This window comes from Bos mutus, chromosome 11, assembly GCF_027580195.1.
Source record: "Bos mutus isolate GX-2022 chromosome 11, NWIPB_WYAK_1.1, whole genome shotgun sequence".
Lineage (NCBI taxonomy): Eukaryota > Metazoa > Chordata > Mammalia > Artiodactyla > Bovidae > Bos > Bos mutus.
This window is the reverse complement of record NC_091627.1, coordinates 79974576-79993651: the sequence shown is the minus strand read 5'-3', so window position 1 is coordinate 79993651 and position 19076 is coordinate 79974576. Positions and strand designations below refer to the sequence as shown.

Here is a 19076-nt window from a genome sequence, read left to right as displayed (position 1 = left end):
TTCACTGGCCCTTCTCAGTCTCTTCAGCTAGTTCCTACTCAACTCCTTGGCTCTTAACACCAAAATGCCCTGGACCACTTCTTTTATCTGTAGTCTGCACTAATTCCCTTGGTGATCTCATACAGTCTTATGATGCTAAATAGTAAATGCTGTTTATTTTCTAGGACTCCTAAATTTCTCTCTCTGGCCTGATCCTTTTCCCTGAACAAGTTTGTCATACCCAACTGACTACAATACTCATTATTTTCTACCTGGACTTCTAACAAGTATTTAAAAAAATGTCCAGCACTGAATATCCAATGTCCCCATTTTCCCTCTCCCCACAAAAATCTCCTGTTCTTTAGGCAATTGTTCCTATCTTCATAAATGACAACTGTCTTTCCAGCTGCTCACACTTAAAAGTTTTAGTTTCGTCTTTCTCTCTAGCAACCACTGACAAACCTCGACAAGGTGGAAACCTTGTCAATTCTACTTTCAAGATAAATCTTGAATCTGAGCACGTCTCACACCTTTACTATTCTGGTGATACCAGTATCATTTCTCTTTGGATTACTGCAAGAGCCAAAATGCTCTGTTTCTGCCTCTGCTTTCCACAGTCTATTTTCAACGAAGAAACTAGAGTGAACCTAAAGTCAGATCGTATTACTCCTTCACTCAAAATCCAACCCAAAGTTTTCCCATCTTGTTAAAGAGGAAAACTGAAAATCCTTATGATGGTCTAGAGTCCTAAAGAATTCTGCCCCATTACAAATCTTGCTGACCTCATCTGCTACTACACTCCTCCGATGTCCACTGACTGAGCCACTGGGTTCCTTCATGCTTTTTGACCATGTCAAGCTTGCTTCCACCTCACTTTCTTAGAACTTCCTGCCCTATGCCCAAACACCCACTTGAAGCTATTGCTCAAATGTAGTCTTTTTTCTCAGTTAGGCCTGAGCTGACCGCTCAACCAAAATAAGAATTCTTCCTCGCCCCAAATGGTTTATTTAATCTTTCCTTGTCCTATTTTATTTTTCATTGTACCTATTGCCTCTGATATACTATTTATTTTATTCATCTATTTCTTTGTTCTTCCTCTCTCCCTAGAGAAATGAGATAAGGACTAGATCTTGCAAGGTCTTGAGGAACATGATTAGGAAAATGGGAGCTTATGTGTTAAGAGCTTCTGGGGACTTCCCTCGTAGTCCAGTGGTTAAGATTCCACACTCTCAATGCAGAAGGCCTGGGTTCATTTCTGGTCAGGGAACCAAGATCCCTTATGCTGCACGGTGTTGCCAAAAAATAAATAAAAATACAAAGACACTAATTTCTTAAAAAAAAAAAAAGAACTTCTGGAAGGGTTTTTAAGCTGTGGAGTGAAATGATTTAATTTATATTTTAAGATCACTCTTCCAATTGTATGAAAATGGGTTAGATGAGAAGGCGGCAAGCAAAGAACCTGGTTAGGTGGCTTCAACCAGTGACCCAGATGAAAGATGACTGAGTGATAATGGTAGAGATAGAGAAATACAGACAGATTCACCATGTATTTTGGAGGTTAATGTAATGTGTTTCTGAAAGCATGTCAGACGTAATGGTATATATGATTTGAGGTATATGAATATTTTATTAGAAACAACAAGCACATCAGACTGATGACTACTATTCCTTGGGATGAGACAAGTCGGTTAAGCGAAAATAATTAAGTAAATAATAGCCCAGGTGGTATTGTGATGTGGTAAAAATCATGAAACTAGGTATACTCTGTTAACGGATGCGATGGCAGGTTAATGTTTTCCCACATTCTGGCTTGAACAACTGCATATAGAGCAATGAGACAGAGAAGAGCTGAGTCAGGGTTGGGAGAGTTGAAGTGCAACTGTGGATAGTCTGAGAAGTCAGTAAGATGTCCAACTAGAGATTAATCCTGTGCAGCTCAGAGATGGATCTGGGATGAAGATAATAACTCCTATGATACTAAATCCAAGGGAATGGATAAAATTACTTAGGAAGAAATTAGAGAGAAAAAAGAGCCAGAACCAAAGTCTGAGAAACTTCAAAGTTGAGAGGTCATATGGAAGAAAAGCCAGAAAAGGAGATTGAGAAGGGTTGGTTTGGAAGGTAGGAAAAGGAAAACTAGGAAAGCGTGGACTCATGAGGCCAAAAGAGTTTCAAGGAGGGATTGGTCAAGGATGTCAAATCTGCTGAGAGCTTCTCTAAGAGAAGCAAAGGGAAGTGCCTACTGGGCTGAAATATGTTACATCTTTGGCAACAATGATGGGTTTTTAGTGGGGGATAGGAGCCATACTCCAGCAGGTTAAAGAATAAATGGAACGTGGAGGAAAAAACCCAATAAAGAATTGGCACCTATAATGCAGTCCCACTCCATGAACTATTATCAAAAAAGAAGAAAACTATTGTGAGACTACAATTTTTTTCTTTCTGGCTTTCCCAAGTTTTGAACCTTCAGAACCAGTGATTCCCACAAATCATAGATCACTAATGCCAGTGAAGGAAATATCTGTCAACCTATCTTAGTGACTACTATAAGAACTGCTAATCTATATTGTAGAAAGAGTCAGTGGACAAATGTTTAACCTTTTTTTCCCCTTATTTGGTTTTCTTTTTGTATCTCAAATGATCAAAGACTTCAGGAATTATTTCTGTAGGCAGAGCAGAACAGGATGATGTGAAAGATAAAGAAATGGGGTATTTGGTTTGATGCTAGCCTTTGAATATTACTAGTTGGTGCATGAGTGTAATGGAATAAGTTCATCTTGCCATCTGGCTAATGTTAAATGGAAAGTCACAGTCCCTGCCAGAAAGAGCTTCAGAAATGAATGAATTCAGTGATGTTTAGGTCAGCAACATTTGATCACAAGTGTGTCTAGTTCCTAAATGCAGATCCGCCATCATTGGCAGACTGGGAATTTCAGAATTGCTTGAGGAACTTAAGACAAAAAACCAGATCCCTAGGCCTCAGCCAGTAGATCCTGACCCAGCAGATGTGGGGTGAGATCCAAGAATTTGTATTTCTGAAATGTTTCCCAGGATTTCTGATACAAAGCCAAACTGCAGGAGCTGGTACTATAGAGTTCCCAAACATATAGGTGATAGTTGTTGGTAAGTTAACAAGGTAGAGATATAAAATAATGAAATTTTAGCATCTGGAGGACTTTTACAGAATGCCAACTTGAAACTCCCCCCTTTATTTCCAGTCAGAGAGATTAGAGTCCTGACATACCAGTCATGGCTACAGCTCTTCTTTCTGGCATTTTTATTACACAGACTTCCCTCCCTTACTCTAAAGAGTTAACTTATCTAAACAAGTCTTTAAGTAAATATATTTTAATTTGCCTAAAAGGCACTAATTACTTTTTCTACTTTGCTGTTCCCATTTGTTGTTGTTATTTAGCTGCTAAGTTGTGTCTGACTCTTTTGTGGCCCTACAGACTGTAGCCCTCCAGGCTCCTCTGTCCATGGGATTCCCCAGGCAAGAATACTGGAGTGGGTTGCCATTTCCTTCTCCACGTTGTTCCCAAAAGAGCAGACAAGGCTGAAACTGAGTGAATGCTTATTTAGCTGTGCATTTTTGACTACAGATCTCTTCACAGCTTCCCCAGGTCTCAGTGATCATAAAGGAGAGGGACTATAGCTTTTAGATCATATAATTTCTCACAGAAGGAATGGTTGATGTATGACATGTGAAAGCCAGACCATTACCAGGTGAAGGAATTATTAAGCCATTGAAGCAGGTTAAAGCTTCCAGACAACAGGGTTCTATGAAAGAGAACTGAAAAGTTGCTTCAGGGACAAGTAGAGGGAAAAAATAGTCCAGCTCCTGCATAGGGTGTGAGCTAATCTTACAGCTGTCACTCTGACGGTAATTCCTGCCTACTATTTATAAATTGAGACTAAGGATAAAAGTACAAGATAACAAAATGTTCCAGATACAATTCAAAATATAATGATCTAAATGTCTAAAATGTGTCCAATAGGTAAAGTTTTAAAGTTTACCTTTCTCAAGTAGGACATGTGTGCAAATACACACACAAAGGGTAAAAAGGAAATAGAAGACACTGAAAAATTTGAGTAAAAAAGGAAAGTGCTAAACTAAACTAAGATGCTATAAAAAGAAAAATTTGGATGACCAAAATGTAAAGAGTAGAAGTCTAGGACTAAGGTTAAAAAGTTGAAAGCAAACAACAAAAATGCCCCCAAATAAATAAATATGAGCTAATAAAAGAACAAAAATGAAGCAAAAAGCCAGAAGAATTGAGTAAAATAAGATTAAAAAATCATTTTTATAAACAGAAGCAGCTGCTCAAGTGTCTATCAACAGATGAACGGATAAATAAAATGTGGTTTATAAAAGAAGTATTATTCAGCCACTAAAAGGAACAAATTTGCATATATGCTACAATATGGGTGAACTTTGAAAACAATGTAAGTGAAATAAACCAAACACAAAAGGACAATATTATATAATTCCAATTATATGAATTATCTAAAATGGGCAAATTCATAGAGACATAAAGTAGATGAAAGGTTTCCACGGTTCAGTAAAGGCAGGAGTGGGGAATTCTAGGTATATTTTTTTCAGGTGACAACAGGATTTTGGAAATAGTGATAACAGCTGTTCAACACTGTGATGTAATTAATGTCATGGAATTATACACTTAAAATGGTTAAAATGGAAAAGTTTGTTACATATACTCTACTACAATAAAAAAGTCAAAAGAGACGAAAAATATTAGTATGAAACTAGAAATTAAAATACAAAAATAACAAAATACGCTAAAATATTGCAAGAATATCACTCCTAAATGCAATGTAAGGAACCTAAGGACATAGCAAGTATGCGGTAGGGGAGGTCACGTCAAAGGGGCAACAGCACCAGCAGCTTAACTCAAATAACTAGGATGAGCACACAACTTGCCAACCTGAGGCACTTCTGGGAGGAAAGGGGACACTGTCAATAACTACAGATGGACAGTGTGGACTGGGACTGTCGGGGGCAACGGAGGAAATGTGCTCATTCTACATACAAGGGCAATAGGTCCTCAAGGTTGAGGTCAGGTCCATGGCTTGGGGTCTGGCCAGAGCACAATGGTCCGAAAGCATCTTCTAGAATAATACAGTGGTCAAGAATGCAAATCTTTTTTTCAATTTTTAACAGAGAAGTAGCACAATTAAGTGGTTTTCACTGAAGTTTACTAATTTGGGATTCATAAAACAGCATATTATTAGATTTTATTAAGAGTTATTATAACAGCCCAGGAATTTTAGAAGGCAAATTATACTTTGAGCTGCACTGGTAGCACAGGAAGGAATTCCTAAGGTGAATCATTTCTTATAAATGTACATTTTTACATATTACATTAGAGCTCTATAAATATATATATTCTTTTATACTTACATATGACTACAGACAATTGAGTCTGACCATTTAAAAAATCAAACCAGATTTACTGAAAAAATTAGTAACTGATCTCCTACCCATTCTTTATTTTTAATCTAAAATTAATCTTAAAGGCCTACACAGAGGTTAATTTAAACAGTCCATACCTTACATGAGAAGTTCCGACTTGGGATGTTTCTTGCTAACTCTGAGATCCTGGGTTTATTCTGCAGACACTTGGTTAGGTGATATTTTTTCAATTTTATTCTATGGTAATAACGATCAGTGAAGTTACAGTGATTCAAGTGCTCTTTCTGCATGCATTTCCCAAGGTGAGGAATACTATACTTCAAAGCTTGGAGGAACAATTTGCTCTTCTGCTGCATGGTATCAAAGTCCCTGGTTTACGCTCCCTTAGGGGCTGCCAGCACATGAATGATTTTCATAGGGATGACTGTACAGTGTGGGTTCTCAGAGCATCTAAGATCTGCAGTTCTTAACTTTCCCCTTTGGGGCTGTGGACCCCTCAGGTTACAAATAACTGCAGACAGCTGATAACTCAGGTTAAAAGTATTGAAAACTTGTACAAGTTAGTTTCATTCAAGTCATACTTCTTGGCAGATGTAACTTAAATGTCTCTTTAGTAAGGTCAATCTTATCAGGCTCAAACTATGCAGCACTCATTCTGGTACACACATGGGCAAACTAAAAAAAAAACAAAACAAAACGAAAAAACAAAATAAAAATCTGCAATAAATACAAAGACTTCATGGGGGCATCTCAGGAACTCTGAGGGCTTTTAAAGGCAAACCGGCTTTGATTTTACAGAATTCAGGTATTGGGTTGGTCAAAAAGTTCCTTCCAGTTTTTCACAAGATGTTATGGAGAAACCTAAATGAACTTTTTGGCCAACCCAATATATGCAGGATGAACTGGAAAAGACTAATTACTGAATAAAGGTAGAGAAGGGATTAGTATTTGAGTATTTGCTACATGCCAGATGCTTTTATATACTTGATCTAATTTAAACTTCATAGGAACCTGATAGAGTAACTATTATGTTGATCTTACAGGTGAGCAAACTGTGGCTCAGGAAGGTTTAAGCAACTACCCTAGGTCACCTCTACAGAAAGTGATAGAGGAATGTCTATCTGCAAATAAAAACAACTGGACTTTGATGTTAAAAACGGGATTAGCTCTTTAGTTGCAAAAAAACACTTCAGGATGCACACAGGAAATGTGATGCCATTGGTCTTCTGTTGGAAAGCCCGTTCTTTTTAACCTATCTAGCAAGGTAAGTAAGGCTAGTGAGTAGTTAAGTCAGAGAAACCTGGGTTCAGGTCTTCACTCCTGCACTTAGCACCTGTGCTTAGTTTCCTCGTGTGTAAAACAGAGATAATGACCCCACTAACTATTCTAAGAATGAAACAATAATTTATGTTTAACCCTTAATCAAGTGCCCGGACCGCAGTAACCACTCAGTAACCGTTAGCTACCATTTTTTGGACAGGAAATATCTAGATATGTTGCACACTGTTGAATGTCGTCATGAAAGTCTTCCACAAAATGTTTCTGGGTAGCAAAGGGAAAATACTGCGTCAGCTTTACCACAGCTCGGATCCGCTACGAAGTAGCAAAATAAAGGAGAGTGGAAATAGGGAATGAGCAGCCAATACCAGCAAAAACAAAGAAATTAAATAAAGTATGAGAAAATAAAAGAAAGGCTCTAAATGACTACATCCCTGCCGGCAGCCTCCATCCATCCATCTTCCACCCGCAGGGAGAAGACAGCCGGTTATCGATGGGGGTAGGGCAGACACACGGGTATTCCTGGGAGAACCTATTCGTTTTCCCTGTGCATCCGAGGCGAGAGAGTGGTACCAGGTGTCACGCAGTTAAGTGACATCGGTCAAAAATCTAGGACTAAAGGACTGAGGGATGGCTGGATGGGGAGAGGAAGAGGTGAAGGGACGAGACCCCCAGCCTACGCCCCCTAGTACGTACGCAAATTGAAAGTCAGCGTGGCTCTAGATACCGAAAGGAGTAAAGGCACGCCCAGAGGACCCGGAGCTCTCAGGAAGGAGTGCAGCTGTCACCTCGACCGCGTCCTGCCGAAGTCTGCGTTCTGCAGCTAGCAGAACCACTGCCTACCCAGTGTCGCCGAGAGCTAGTTTGCAGCACGCGTTCTACGTAACTCCCAACTAGCACGAGCTCTAAGCAGATTCCACCATCTTTATTGTGGTCAGAAATGGATTTTTCTCCTTCTGAGATCATTATTGCTTAAAATACAAATCTTTTGGATCTTTGCTAGTCTTCAGAACTCGAGATGAAACAGGAGAGAGGAGAACAAAAAGGGGCAGGGTCGCGCTAGATCTGCCACAGTTCTCGCACCCTCTGGTCTGCCCTCACTCAAGATGGCCACCAGCAAAATGGTGCAGTGGCGAGAGTCGCGCTGCCCTGGTTGCTAAGGAGACGCGACTACCGGAAATGCGGCATTCGGGGAGGGCTCGGGAGCTAGGGCAGAGGGAGGGAGGCCTGGCGTCACAGGTCCTGACTGGGAAGAAGTAGGCAGGTCCTGGCAGGGGAGAGCTGTGGCGGCGGGATCTCGGGTATAAGAGGCTCTAGCGGGATGGAATCTCAAGTCTCTGACGCCGCAGCCGGTCAAGCAGAGCAGACTGCAGGCGAGGGCCAGGCAAACAGCGGCGCCGCTCCGGGACCCGCAGGCTCGGCGTCCTTGGGTGCCGCCCGGTGGAAGCTCCTGCGGCAGGTAAGGGAGAGCCCTCTTAATTCACTATTGCCTCTGGCCACTCCCCTCGCAAGCGATCTGTAGCTCCTCTACCCTTGGAAGCTCGGGGAGTTCCCTCAAAATTTTACCGGGAGCCGCCTGAGGAGCGCCCCCTTGGTTCACCTACGGGTCCCACCAAAAAGGGAGGCATCAGGTGGCATCGGTAGGGAGGGGGCAGCCAAAGCTGAGTCCTGGGAAACTCCGATCGAAGTAGAAGATTCCTTCCTAGACATTAGTCTGCATCTGAGGGACTTTTCTTCTTGCCCGCCAGTAGGGTTGGTGGAACCGCCGCTCCGCAGCCCATACTGCTCTTTTATGCTTCTGTTTTACTTTCTTCCCCTGATTTCTTCTCCTTTCTTCTTAACTCCTGTTTCTAGCCCCAAATCTGGCCCCTCTTTTGGTGATCAGCGTGGTTGACTGTGTAGGGACTGTGACGTTGCACGTGTTGCTTCGGTTTCTTCCGCGGAGCTGAGAGCCAAGGGAGTTGTAAGAGTTGCCCCCGCCCACCCCTTCTCTTCCACGCGATAGTTACTTGTTTATCTTCTGGTTTGTAGTGATCAGTGAAATCCTTGGCGTCTCTGTGTGTTGTTTACTGGCGGTTATCTTTTGGCACTTAGAAGATGCCGCTGTTGTTGGTAACTTCAGTGGTGTGCCAGTGTGAAAATTTTCTTATTTGACATCACTGACATTCCTTGCCAAGGTGCTTGAAGTGAAATCTGTTGTTGATACGTCAATGTTATGCTTCTGCCTGGGGTTTCCTGCTGAAACCTTTTTTCAGTAGGACACTTTGCGTTTCTGATTTGTGTTTGAAGAAGAGTTTCTCAGCTACTGCCACTTTATTTGAGATTGTGTGTTAGTATTTTGGGGGTTACTTTGTTTGCAGTTGTCTGGAGTCGTCTTTTCATACTGTGGGCTTCCAATGCTGTCATGACACACTCAAAGACCTTTTCTTTGCTGACACATTGACAGCCCTTGCAGAGCATTCATGATCTGGTTTTGCTGTTGATGTTACAAATGGTATTATAGGATAATAAAATGCATGTCCTTATAGATCATTATTGTAGGAACTTTCTGTAGTGAAGTAAACAAAGTTGAATTATCAAAATAGTAAATTAAGGCTTAAAAATGATCAATCAAACCTTATTATGATGACAAATGATTCTTAGTAAAAATTCTAGTTGACCGTCATTTATATTCATTCTGAGTTGCTGTCTACTTTAGCATAAGAGTGAGTTTCAGCCGGGGCTGCCATTTGAACTCCCCTCACACTTGGAAATTTAATGTTTCGGTATATTTGTGCTCACTGCTTAGAGTCTTTCTATCTTCTTCTCTACTTAATAAATGACTGTTCATCTTTCAGATCTCTGTGTCAATCTCCTCTTATGTGATGCCTCTGCTGACTCCTCTGGGCTGAGTTAGACCCATAGGTGACTCTATGCCTAACCCCTTTTCACGTTATTTTATGACCATTTCATTAGAATCCATCGTTCTCATGAGAATAGGAGTTCTCCCCGGGGAAAGATGTTATTTTATTAACCTCCATCTTCTGCACAGGGCCTGGGTAGTTAATTTTTAGTAGATAACTGTTATGTGTTGTGGAAAGCCTGAGAATAAGGACAGTCTTTAAGTGGCCCACAGAATCTTATCCTCAGTGTATTGTATCAGTGAGCTATCGCTGAGTAACAAATAACCGCACCATCGGATATTAATACATACACATACTGTTGTATGCAACGCCATTACATACATCACATGCTGTTGCACACAACAGTGAGCATTTATTCTGTTTGTGAGCCACTGACAGGCTGCGATCAGCTGAGTGGCTCTAGGCTGCATGCTTGGTCCACATGCCTCTAATCCTGAGATCAGTTAGTTAACATGTTTTCATGGTGATGACAGAGGTATAAGAGAGCAAATGCAACCACTGAAACATATTAATATTTTAAATATTTACTAATATCCTGTTGGTCAAAATAAGAATCTTAGTCAAGGGGGCAGAGAAAATATTTTTTTTTTTTTTTCCTTGGAGAGGGCAGGGGAGAAAGTGAATCTTTTTCTGTAATAACTGAATCTACCATGTGTTTTAAACATTTTCAGGCTCTTAGTAAATATGTTTCAAGTGAACAGACCATTTGTATCTTGTGAGCATTCAGAACTGGAAAACTGAGAAATCTGAACAATACTAGAGATATGAATTATTTTTCTCTTTCTTATGGGACATCTTCATGACATCTGCTTCAGTCAGTCAGTTCAGTCACTCAGTCATGTCTGACTCTTTGCGACCCCATGAACCGCAGCACGCCAGGCCTCCCTGTCCATCACCAACTCCTGGAGTCCACCCAAACCCATGTCCATCGAGTCGGTGACACCATCCAACCATCTCATCCTCTGTCATCCCCTTCTCCTCCTGCCCTCAATCTTTCCCAGCATCAGGGTCTTTTCCAATGAGTCAGCTCTTTGCATCAGGTGGCCAAAGTATTGGAGTTTCAGCTTCAACATCAGTCCTTCCAATGAATATTCAGGACTGATCTCCTTTAGGATGGACTGGTTGGATCTTCTTGCAGTCCAAGGGACTCTCAAGAGTCTTCTCCAACACCGCAGTTCAAAAGCATCAATTCTTCGGTGCTCAGCTTTCTTTATAGTCCAATTCTCACATCTATACATGACCACTGGAAAAACCATAGCCTTGACTAGAGGGACCTTTGTTGGCAAAGTAATGTCTCTGCTTTTTAATATGCTGTCTAGGTTGGTCATAACTTTCCTTCCAAGGAGTAAGTGTCTTTTAATTTCATGGCTGCAATCACCATCTGCAGTGATTTGGGAGCCCCCCAAAATAAAGTCTTACACTGTTTCCATCTTTTCCCCATCTATTTCCCATGAAGTGATGGGAACAGATGCCATAATCTTAGTTTTGTGAATGTTGAGCTTTAAGCCAACTTTTTCACTCTCCTCTTTCACTTTCATCAAGAGGCTCTTTAGTTCTTCTTCACTTTCTGCCATAAGGGTGGTGTCATCTGCATATCTGAGGTCATTGATATTTGTCTCGGCAGTCTTGATTCCAGCTTGTGCTTCATCCAGCCCAGTGTTTCTCATGATGTACTCTGCATAGAAGTTAAATAAGTAGGGTGACAATATACAGCCTTGACGTACTCCTTTTCCTATTTGGAACCAGTTTGTTGTTCCATGTCCAGTTCTAACTGTTGCTTCCTGACCTGCATACAGGTTTGCCAAGAGGCAGGTCAGGTGGTCTGGTATTCCCATCTCTTTCAGAATTTTCCACAGTTTATTGTGGTCTACACAGTGAAAGGCTTTGGCATAGTCAGTAAAGCAGAAATAGATGTTTTTCTGAAACTCTCTTGCTTTTTCTATGACATCTGCTCATGTCTCCTTTTTCTCCTCACAATTCTGTGTTTCCACTAGGGCTCCAGTGCTATCTCATGGCCCTCTACCTTAACTGTCCAATATTTTCTGTATTTTACAATTAATATTCTTGGAGAGAAAATCTGGTTGACCTAGTTCATCATTTAATACCAGGTCACATGATAAATTGCTGACTTTTGAATCTAGTGCCTGCTTGAATCAGATGAGGTCTGGAAGTCTATGGATCAATATCAATAGAGGCTGTGGATATTGTTCTTTTTTCTTCTTTGTTGGGTTTGACTATCTGATGGCAAAAATAGCTACCTCATCATCCACCCAGCTAGTGATCCAGAAGAAATAACCCTTTTCCCTAACACCCAAATCATTTCCTCCAAAACAATTCTAATAGTCCAAGTTTGAACCAATTGCTGTTTCTAGGAGAATTGTGCACTTTGACCCGGGTCATCAGCCCACACTGTGGCAAGGAAAATAATAACCCTGCCATTATTGCATAGAGTGAGGGAGGGGCATTTCCCAAGAGGACGGGATATAGAGCAGATGAAAAAGTAGCAGTGACCCTTACATGCTTACGCACATCTCATAACCACCTACAGAATGAATAAGAGGGCCTAGACGTCTGCATACTTGGCTGAAGAATCCGATTAATGGAATATTTTATAGTACAATTTAAATTAAAGCAGGTAATATACATTTGACTGTCAATGCAGAAAGAGACAGGATGATTTCTAGAATAGAATGTAATACAATTTGATTTTAGTCCCAGATCTACCTATGATGATGAGCAACCTATTTGTACCTCATTTGTAAATGAGGGAGTGGGACTAGATTTCTTTAAGATCTCTTCCGTTTCTGATTATTTTAAAGTGAAATTATTTTCCAGGATTAGGAATAAACTAATTGTCTATTTTCTAATCCTATTATGATTTCCTAACAAAGAATTTGATTTATGTTTAACATTTAAAAACAGCTTATGGGGACTTTCCTGGTGGTCCAGTGGGTAAGACTCCTTGCTCCCAATGCAGGGGTCCTGGGTTTGATCCCTGTTCAGGAAACTGGATCCCACATGCCACAACTGAGAGTTTGCATGCCGCAACTAAAAAGATTGCTCATGCTGAAACTAAAGATCCCACAAGCCACTAAGACCTGTTGCATCCAAATAAATATTAAAAAAAAATAGCTATGTACTGGGTAAAATGGGCATCCAGGTGAGATCATCACAGTACATTTATCAGAAAACTGATTTTTATGGTATCAAAGAGAGCAATCTAAAAATATAAACAGTATGTATAGTATGAGCCATTGAAAACTTATTCATAGCTATATGTATATGCATAGATGGATGTTTAAATGTGCTGTTCCCAAACGGTAGAATTTTGAGTGGGTTTTTACTCTTCTATATTTAACCTTCTTTTCCAGTGAACCTGATGATTTTCAAACCACTTTTCATCTTTTCCCAGGTGTGTAGTTTTAATTATAACATCTTTGAAATTGGGATATGTCTATTAGTTGATGGCATCCCAGTCAATAGGCAGCCTATTCTATGTAACATCAGAAGGAAGGAAAAAAATTGAATCTTATAATCAATGATGTATTGTATTTGATGAAATATAGTCAGGGAAAGAGAGAATTGGTTTTTTGAGAAAAAATTGAAGACCACTGACTACCAGAAAAACAATTCCATGTGGGTGACCAAAATCCTTCCCAGAACAAGATGCTAAACAATAGGAGTACCTGTTACCTCATTGACTAATTGAGAAAGTTGGTTAAAAAGGTCAGTCATGAAAATGATACATATGCTAAAATGAAGCTACAATCTGAGTGTCAAATTGTCCTAAATAATTATAGTTCGTTCTCTAAGTTTATACAGCTGGCTTCCCACAATGAAATTGGTAGTAAACTTTTAAGCAACTTAACTTCTCAAGCAAACTTACCTTTATCTTTCCAAAACATTCAACTTAACTTTTATGGAAGAAACATAAAAATAAAATGGAATAATGATTACCACTCCTCATAATTATTATTTCATTACTTTTTTAAATATTTAATGCATGACAATAATAAGAACAGCTGGTGTAAAAAGCTTGTGAAAAAGGCCAATTAACTTGGCAACCAGCTCAGTGGGGAAGGGCAGGAATAGCACCTTGACACTATTCAGTTCACATGGCCCAGTCTGAATATTTAATAGAGGGAACAGAGAGGGCCCATTAATTCAGAGTCAGTTACAAGAGATGTGCTGTGTTTTGTGTCCTGTTTATGTCTCTCAGTTCCTTGATAGAAAATGGCAAACAGACACCAAGAAACCATGTCTTAGGAATGGTTGTGCCTATCGATCTTGCACTGAGAATTGTGGTTTAGATTCCTATGTAAGTGAGGAGTTGAGTGATGGACTCTTCATTGGTTTTTATTGGCATCACTAGGGATCACTTCGGAGAAGGCAATGGCACCCCACTCCAGTACTCTTGCCTGGAAAATCCCATGGATGGAGCCTGGTGGGCTGCAGTCCATGGGGTCGCTAAGTCGGACACAACTGAGTGACTTCACTTTCACTTTTCACTTTCATGCATTGGAGAAGGAAATGGCAACCCACTCCAGAGTTCTTGCCTGGAGAATCCCAGGGACGGGGGAGCCTGGTGGGCTGCCGTCTATGGGGTTGCACAGAGTTGGACACGACTGAAGTGACTTAGCAGCAGCAGCAGCAGCAGCAGCAGCAGCAGGGATCACTTTCTACAGTAGCAGCTGAACAGGGTCATTCGTGCTCTTTCATTCCTTTTTTTTTTTTTTTAATTTTATACATCGTTGTGTTTATAAGGATTTTTCACATTGTTGAAGTTAAACTTACATTTCAATTGATTTTAGAACTTTATACTGCTATATAGTCACAGATGACATAGATTTTTGTGTGCTCTGTGGAACATACTTTAACCTTAAGCATCTAAATTGTAATGCTCACCCCTGACCCCCACAGTTCAAACCTTATTGACATATACATCAGTGACTGGAGGAGATTTTCTTTTTTTATGTTTCTGAGTTATTAAGATTAATAATTGGTTTTTATTTGATTCCTTAAAAATATTTAGGAATATGCTTTAGGTTAAAAATGGTGAACGGGAATGTTTTCTTGAGTTAGAAGTATGTAGCTTGTCAATCTGAAAACAAAATATTCCACCAATAATTATTTTGAAAGAAATGGACTTTAAAACGTTTCTTTATTTTTGGCTTAGCAGCTACGGTTGGCTGTCTCTATAGGGCGGGCTTAGTTCCTCCTGGCAGGTGTGATCTTCCCAGACCAGAGATCAAACCCCTGTCCCCAGCATTGACAGGCAGATTCTTAACCACTGGAAGAGCGGGGAAGTCCTTGAAATAAATGAACTTTTCACTGTGCAGCAAAGAAAATAAAAAGTTTAGAAGGCTCCAAGTGTGAAAGCATGTGTCTTTTTACATTCTCAGAGCTGTAAAATTTGTTAGACTATTAATCAATAGTCTTCCTAAGAGTAAATATAACAGTTTTCCAGAGATTAAATACTTTAACACCCATTCCATGCTGAATATTTTTATTTGGCTCATTTTTATTATTTAAGTTAAGACCAGAAATCTATGATTTATTTTAATTCCTAAAAAGTTTTGAGTCCTAAAAATGATGCTTTTATATGAATTTTTCTAAGAGTAAAAAAATTCACCATTTGAAAGTTTCAGCTTTATTGAGATACACCTGACAAATCATATTGTAAACTACACAATGTGATGATTTGATATATGTATACATTGTGAAGGTATTCCCCACCCCAACCCCCAATGAGTTAACACCTTTTTGGTTATTGTTGAAAACATTTTCATTCATTTCTTTTTTTGAAGCTTTCAAACAACTGAATGTTTTCACTTTGTCTACCTGGTTTTCATTGCCTTCTTGTTCCTTCTGAATTCTCTTTGGCAAAGAGAGGCTATATTCCTTTTTCACATCTAGTTTTTTGTCATTTTTGAAAGCTGCTCTCTATAGGTACTTTTTGACTTCACAATTCTAGCTCAGACCCCAAACTTTATTTATAAGGTATATAACCTTTTATATCTGAACTTTGAGTATTTTCCTTCACCACCCCACCCCATAATTCCATTTGATTATTACTTAGGGGGTTGGAAGGCAATTATTATTTACTTAGGGGGTTGGAAGGCAATATTCTAAAAGCGGTAGCTGACAAGATTATACCTTGATGGGAAATTTAAATATCCTCTCAAGTCACAAAGCTGCAGACATTTTTGATGACCTTGAAATAACTGAATCAGTAGTAATCTGAATTGATCTCCATTGCATATGATTACCTTTACTGAGTAGTGTATACTGCTAAGCTGCTAAGTCGCTTCAGTCGTGTCCAACTCTGTGCGACCCCATAGACGGCAGCCCACAAGGCTTCCCGAACCTGGGGTTCTCCAGGCAAGAACACTGAAGTGGGTTGCCATTTCCTTCTCCAATGCATGAAAGTGAAAAGTGAAAGTGAAGTCACTCAGTCATGTCTGACTCTAGCAACCCCATGGACTGCAGCCTACCAGGCTCCTCCGTCCATGGGATTTTCTAGGCCCCACTGGAGTGGGGTGCCATTGCCTTCTCCGGAGTAGTGTGTAGATTATGTAAATAAATTTTCCCTTTTATTTATTCTAAATATATTTTTTACTTTCTTTGAGAATTACCTTGTTGTCATATTGTAGATCATGGAATTTACTAAACTATAAAAGCCTCTTCCAATTTTATACATGTGTTGATTTAATAACTTTTTACCTTAGTGATTTGTAATGTCATTACCTTGACGTCAGAGTAATTTAATTAGTATAAAAAGACATTTGATTTTTGGACATTAATTGGACGAGATCTGTGGCAATTTATAATATCTACATTTTACACTTTATAACAATTTGTTTTTTGAGAGTAAGCTTTGTTTCAGGTCAGATCAGATCAGTCGCTCAGTCATGTCCGACTCTTTGCGACCCCATGAATCGCAGCACGCCAGGCCTCCCTGTCCATCACCAACTCCCAGAGTTCACTGAGACTCACGTCCATCGAGTCAGTGATGCCATCCAGCCATCTCATCCTCTGTCGTCCCCTTCTCCTCTTGCTCCCAATCCCTCCCAGCATCAGTCTTTTCCAATGAGTCAACTCTTCGCATGGTGTGTTTTTCTTCCTCATAATCATAGATGATAGATAACAATAAGACTGTATTTTTGGTAAAACCTTTTAAAACAATTCATCTGTTTATTTATTTTTAAAATTTTATTTATGTATTTCATCTTTGGCTGTGCTGGGTCGTCATTGCTCTGCGGGCTTTTTCTCTAGTTGGGGAGAACAGGGGCTACTTGCTAGCTGCAGTGCACAGGTTTTTCATGGTGGTGGCTTCTGCTGTCATGGAGCACTGGCTCTAGGGCGCACAGGCTTCAGTATTTGTGGCTCTCGGGCTCTAGAACACAACTCAATAGTTGTGATGTCAGGGCATAGTTGCTCCAAGGCACGTGGGATCTTCCTGGATCAGGGATCTAGCCCATGTCATCTGCATTGGCAGGCAGATTCTTTACCACCGAGCTACCAGGGAAGCCCACCCTTTTATTTTTAAAGGAAACTCTCTAACAAGTCAAAGAGAGGCAACTTTTCTGATGTTCCATTTAAAAAAATCAACCTTATAAACCTTCTATATAATATAAAAATTTTAAGCCTATTTTTTCCCTCAAGGTATATTATTCAAGTTGGTATGGTTTCTTGCTTAGTTCTGATCTCAGTTTGCCTTTATGTAGTCAGGGTTCCTTTTCAGATAAGAGAAACAACTCTAGCTATTTTAAGCAGAAAAGGGCTTTATAAAGGGAATTAAATGCTCATAAAATCTTTGGAGGAACTAAAGAAACCTACAAAGAATGAGTCGCAGAACAACACAAAAGCTGGCCTGCCAAGAGAGATGCTACTGCTACCAAAATGAAGAACTTGAGCTTCTTTCTGGGATCATTTCACATTGTGTGTGATCTCTGGTGATCAAGAAGCTGTTTCTGGAACTGTAGACTCCAGAAGTACACCTTGCCTGTTCTGTGTCTACCAGCAAAGGTTTGACACTTGTACGGCCTCTGTGTGTGTGTGTATGTGTGTGTGTGTGCGCACATGCTCCATTACTCAGTCTTTCACTCTCCACTAAATTAGAGTGTGAACATTGGAACCTCTGCTAAAGCTGCTGAAGATCCAAATGTCTTTAGAACTGTTCTTACTAGCACACATTGCAGAAATGGATCTTTCTTCTTTCCATCTTTCTTTCTTTCAAATCTCATGTTAGTCCATCTGGTTAGCTAAACCAAAAGCACATCTGAAACTGACTTCTAGGGATTCTGGGAAATGTGGTTTCTAGCTTTAGCATAGGAAGGTATCTTAAAGGAAGTGGAAATGTAATATTTGGTGCCAGGCTACCACATTCTCCACAGGAAAAGGTGTTGAAAGTTCAAGTTCTGTAGTCAGATAGCCTGAATTTGCTTCTTACTAGCTTTCTGACCTTGAGCAAATTACCATTCCTTTTCATTAGCTTCCTCTGTCACATAATAGGTATCTATCTCATGGAGTTATTTGAGAATTTAATGAAGAGTGTGGTTAAGACTTAAATTAATTCTTACTTGGATGTTTGCTGTCATTTGCTGGTGAATAGTCTGGACTTGGAGTTTTCTTTGTGGTAAAATTTTTATTTTTGCATTTTATTTTTAAAATAGTTTAGGACCGTTTAGACTTTCAGTTTCTGCTTGTGTCAATTTTGGTTAGTTGTATTTTTCCAGGAATTTGTCCATTTCATCTAAATTTTCAAAGTTAGTCTTCATAATATTCCTTTGCATTTTTTAATGCCTGTAGGATCTATAGTGATCTCCTTATGTCATTGAAGTTTATACCTTCTTTCTTTTTTCCTTAATAGCTTCATCAGGGGTTTATCAGTTTTATTAATCTCTTCAGAAAACCATCCCTTGATATTGATAATCCCCCCTGCTTTGTTTGTTTTCTGCTTTATTAGCTTTTACTCTTTTGAGGACTTAATTTGTTCTTTTTCGAGTTTTTGCAATGGATACTTAGCTTACTGATTTTTAGCTTTTCCATATATTTCCCTCTTAGTATGGATTTAGCCATCTATGGGGTCGCACAGAGTTGGACACGACTGAAGCGACTTAGCAGCAGCAGCTACATTTCATGTTTTGAAATGTATTTTTATTATTCAGTTCAAAATGCTTTCTAATTTCCATTGTGTGTTTTTTGATTCGTTGATTATTTAGAAGTCTATTGCTTAACTTCCAAGTATATTTAGTTTTAGATATCTTTTTAGTTATATTTAACTTATGACTATTAGAGTGCTTTATATATTAAAGAAACTTCACAGGAAATGTCAGATATATGCAAAATTGGAAATAATACTTTAATAGCCATTCAGGTATCTATCAGTTCAGTTCAATCACTCAGTTGTGTCTGACTCCTTGTGACCCCATGGACTGCAGCACGCCAGGCTTCCCTGTCCATCACCAACTTCCAGAGTTTAC

General features: G+C 39.6%; 2 protein-coding genes across 7 annotated transcripts in view; one reads left to right on the top strand and one right to left on the bottom strand.

Moving 5' to 3' along the window:
* Positions 1-7543, bottom strand: part of PREPL (prolyl endopeptidase like) — a 39930-nt gene extending 32387 nt beyond the window's left edge. Inside the window, exons 1-2 of one of the 5 annotated variants that reach the window (XM_070379646.1) lie at positions 7385-7532; positions 5548-6085 (exon numbers count right to left, since the gene is read on the bottom strand). In XM_070379646.1, coding sequence (XP_070235747.1) covers positions 5548-5766 — 219 coding nt within the window. In that variant the 5' untranslated portion in view covers positions 5767-6085; positions 7385-7532. Of the gene's footprint in view, positions 1-5547; positions 6086-7384 lie in introns of all 5 variants that reach the window. The other 4 variants (XM_014480637.2, XM_070379648.1, XM_070379649.1 and 1 more) reach the window with 4 other exon arrangements.
* Positions 7544-7697: 154 nt separating this feature from the next.
* The window catches only part of CAMKMT (calmodulin-lysine N-methyltransferase), a 428589-nt gene continuing 417210 nt past the window's right edge, over positions 7698-19076 (top strand). For both annotated transcript variants that reach the window (XM_070379650.1, XM_005903299.2), the window contains exon 1: positions 7698-8147. In XM_070379650.1, coding sequence (XP_070235751.1) covers positions 8010-8147 — 138 coding nt within the window. In that variant the 5' untranslated portion in view covers positions 7698-8009. The remainder of the gene's footprint in view (positions 8148-19076) is intronic.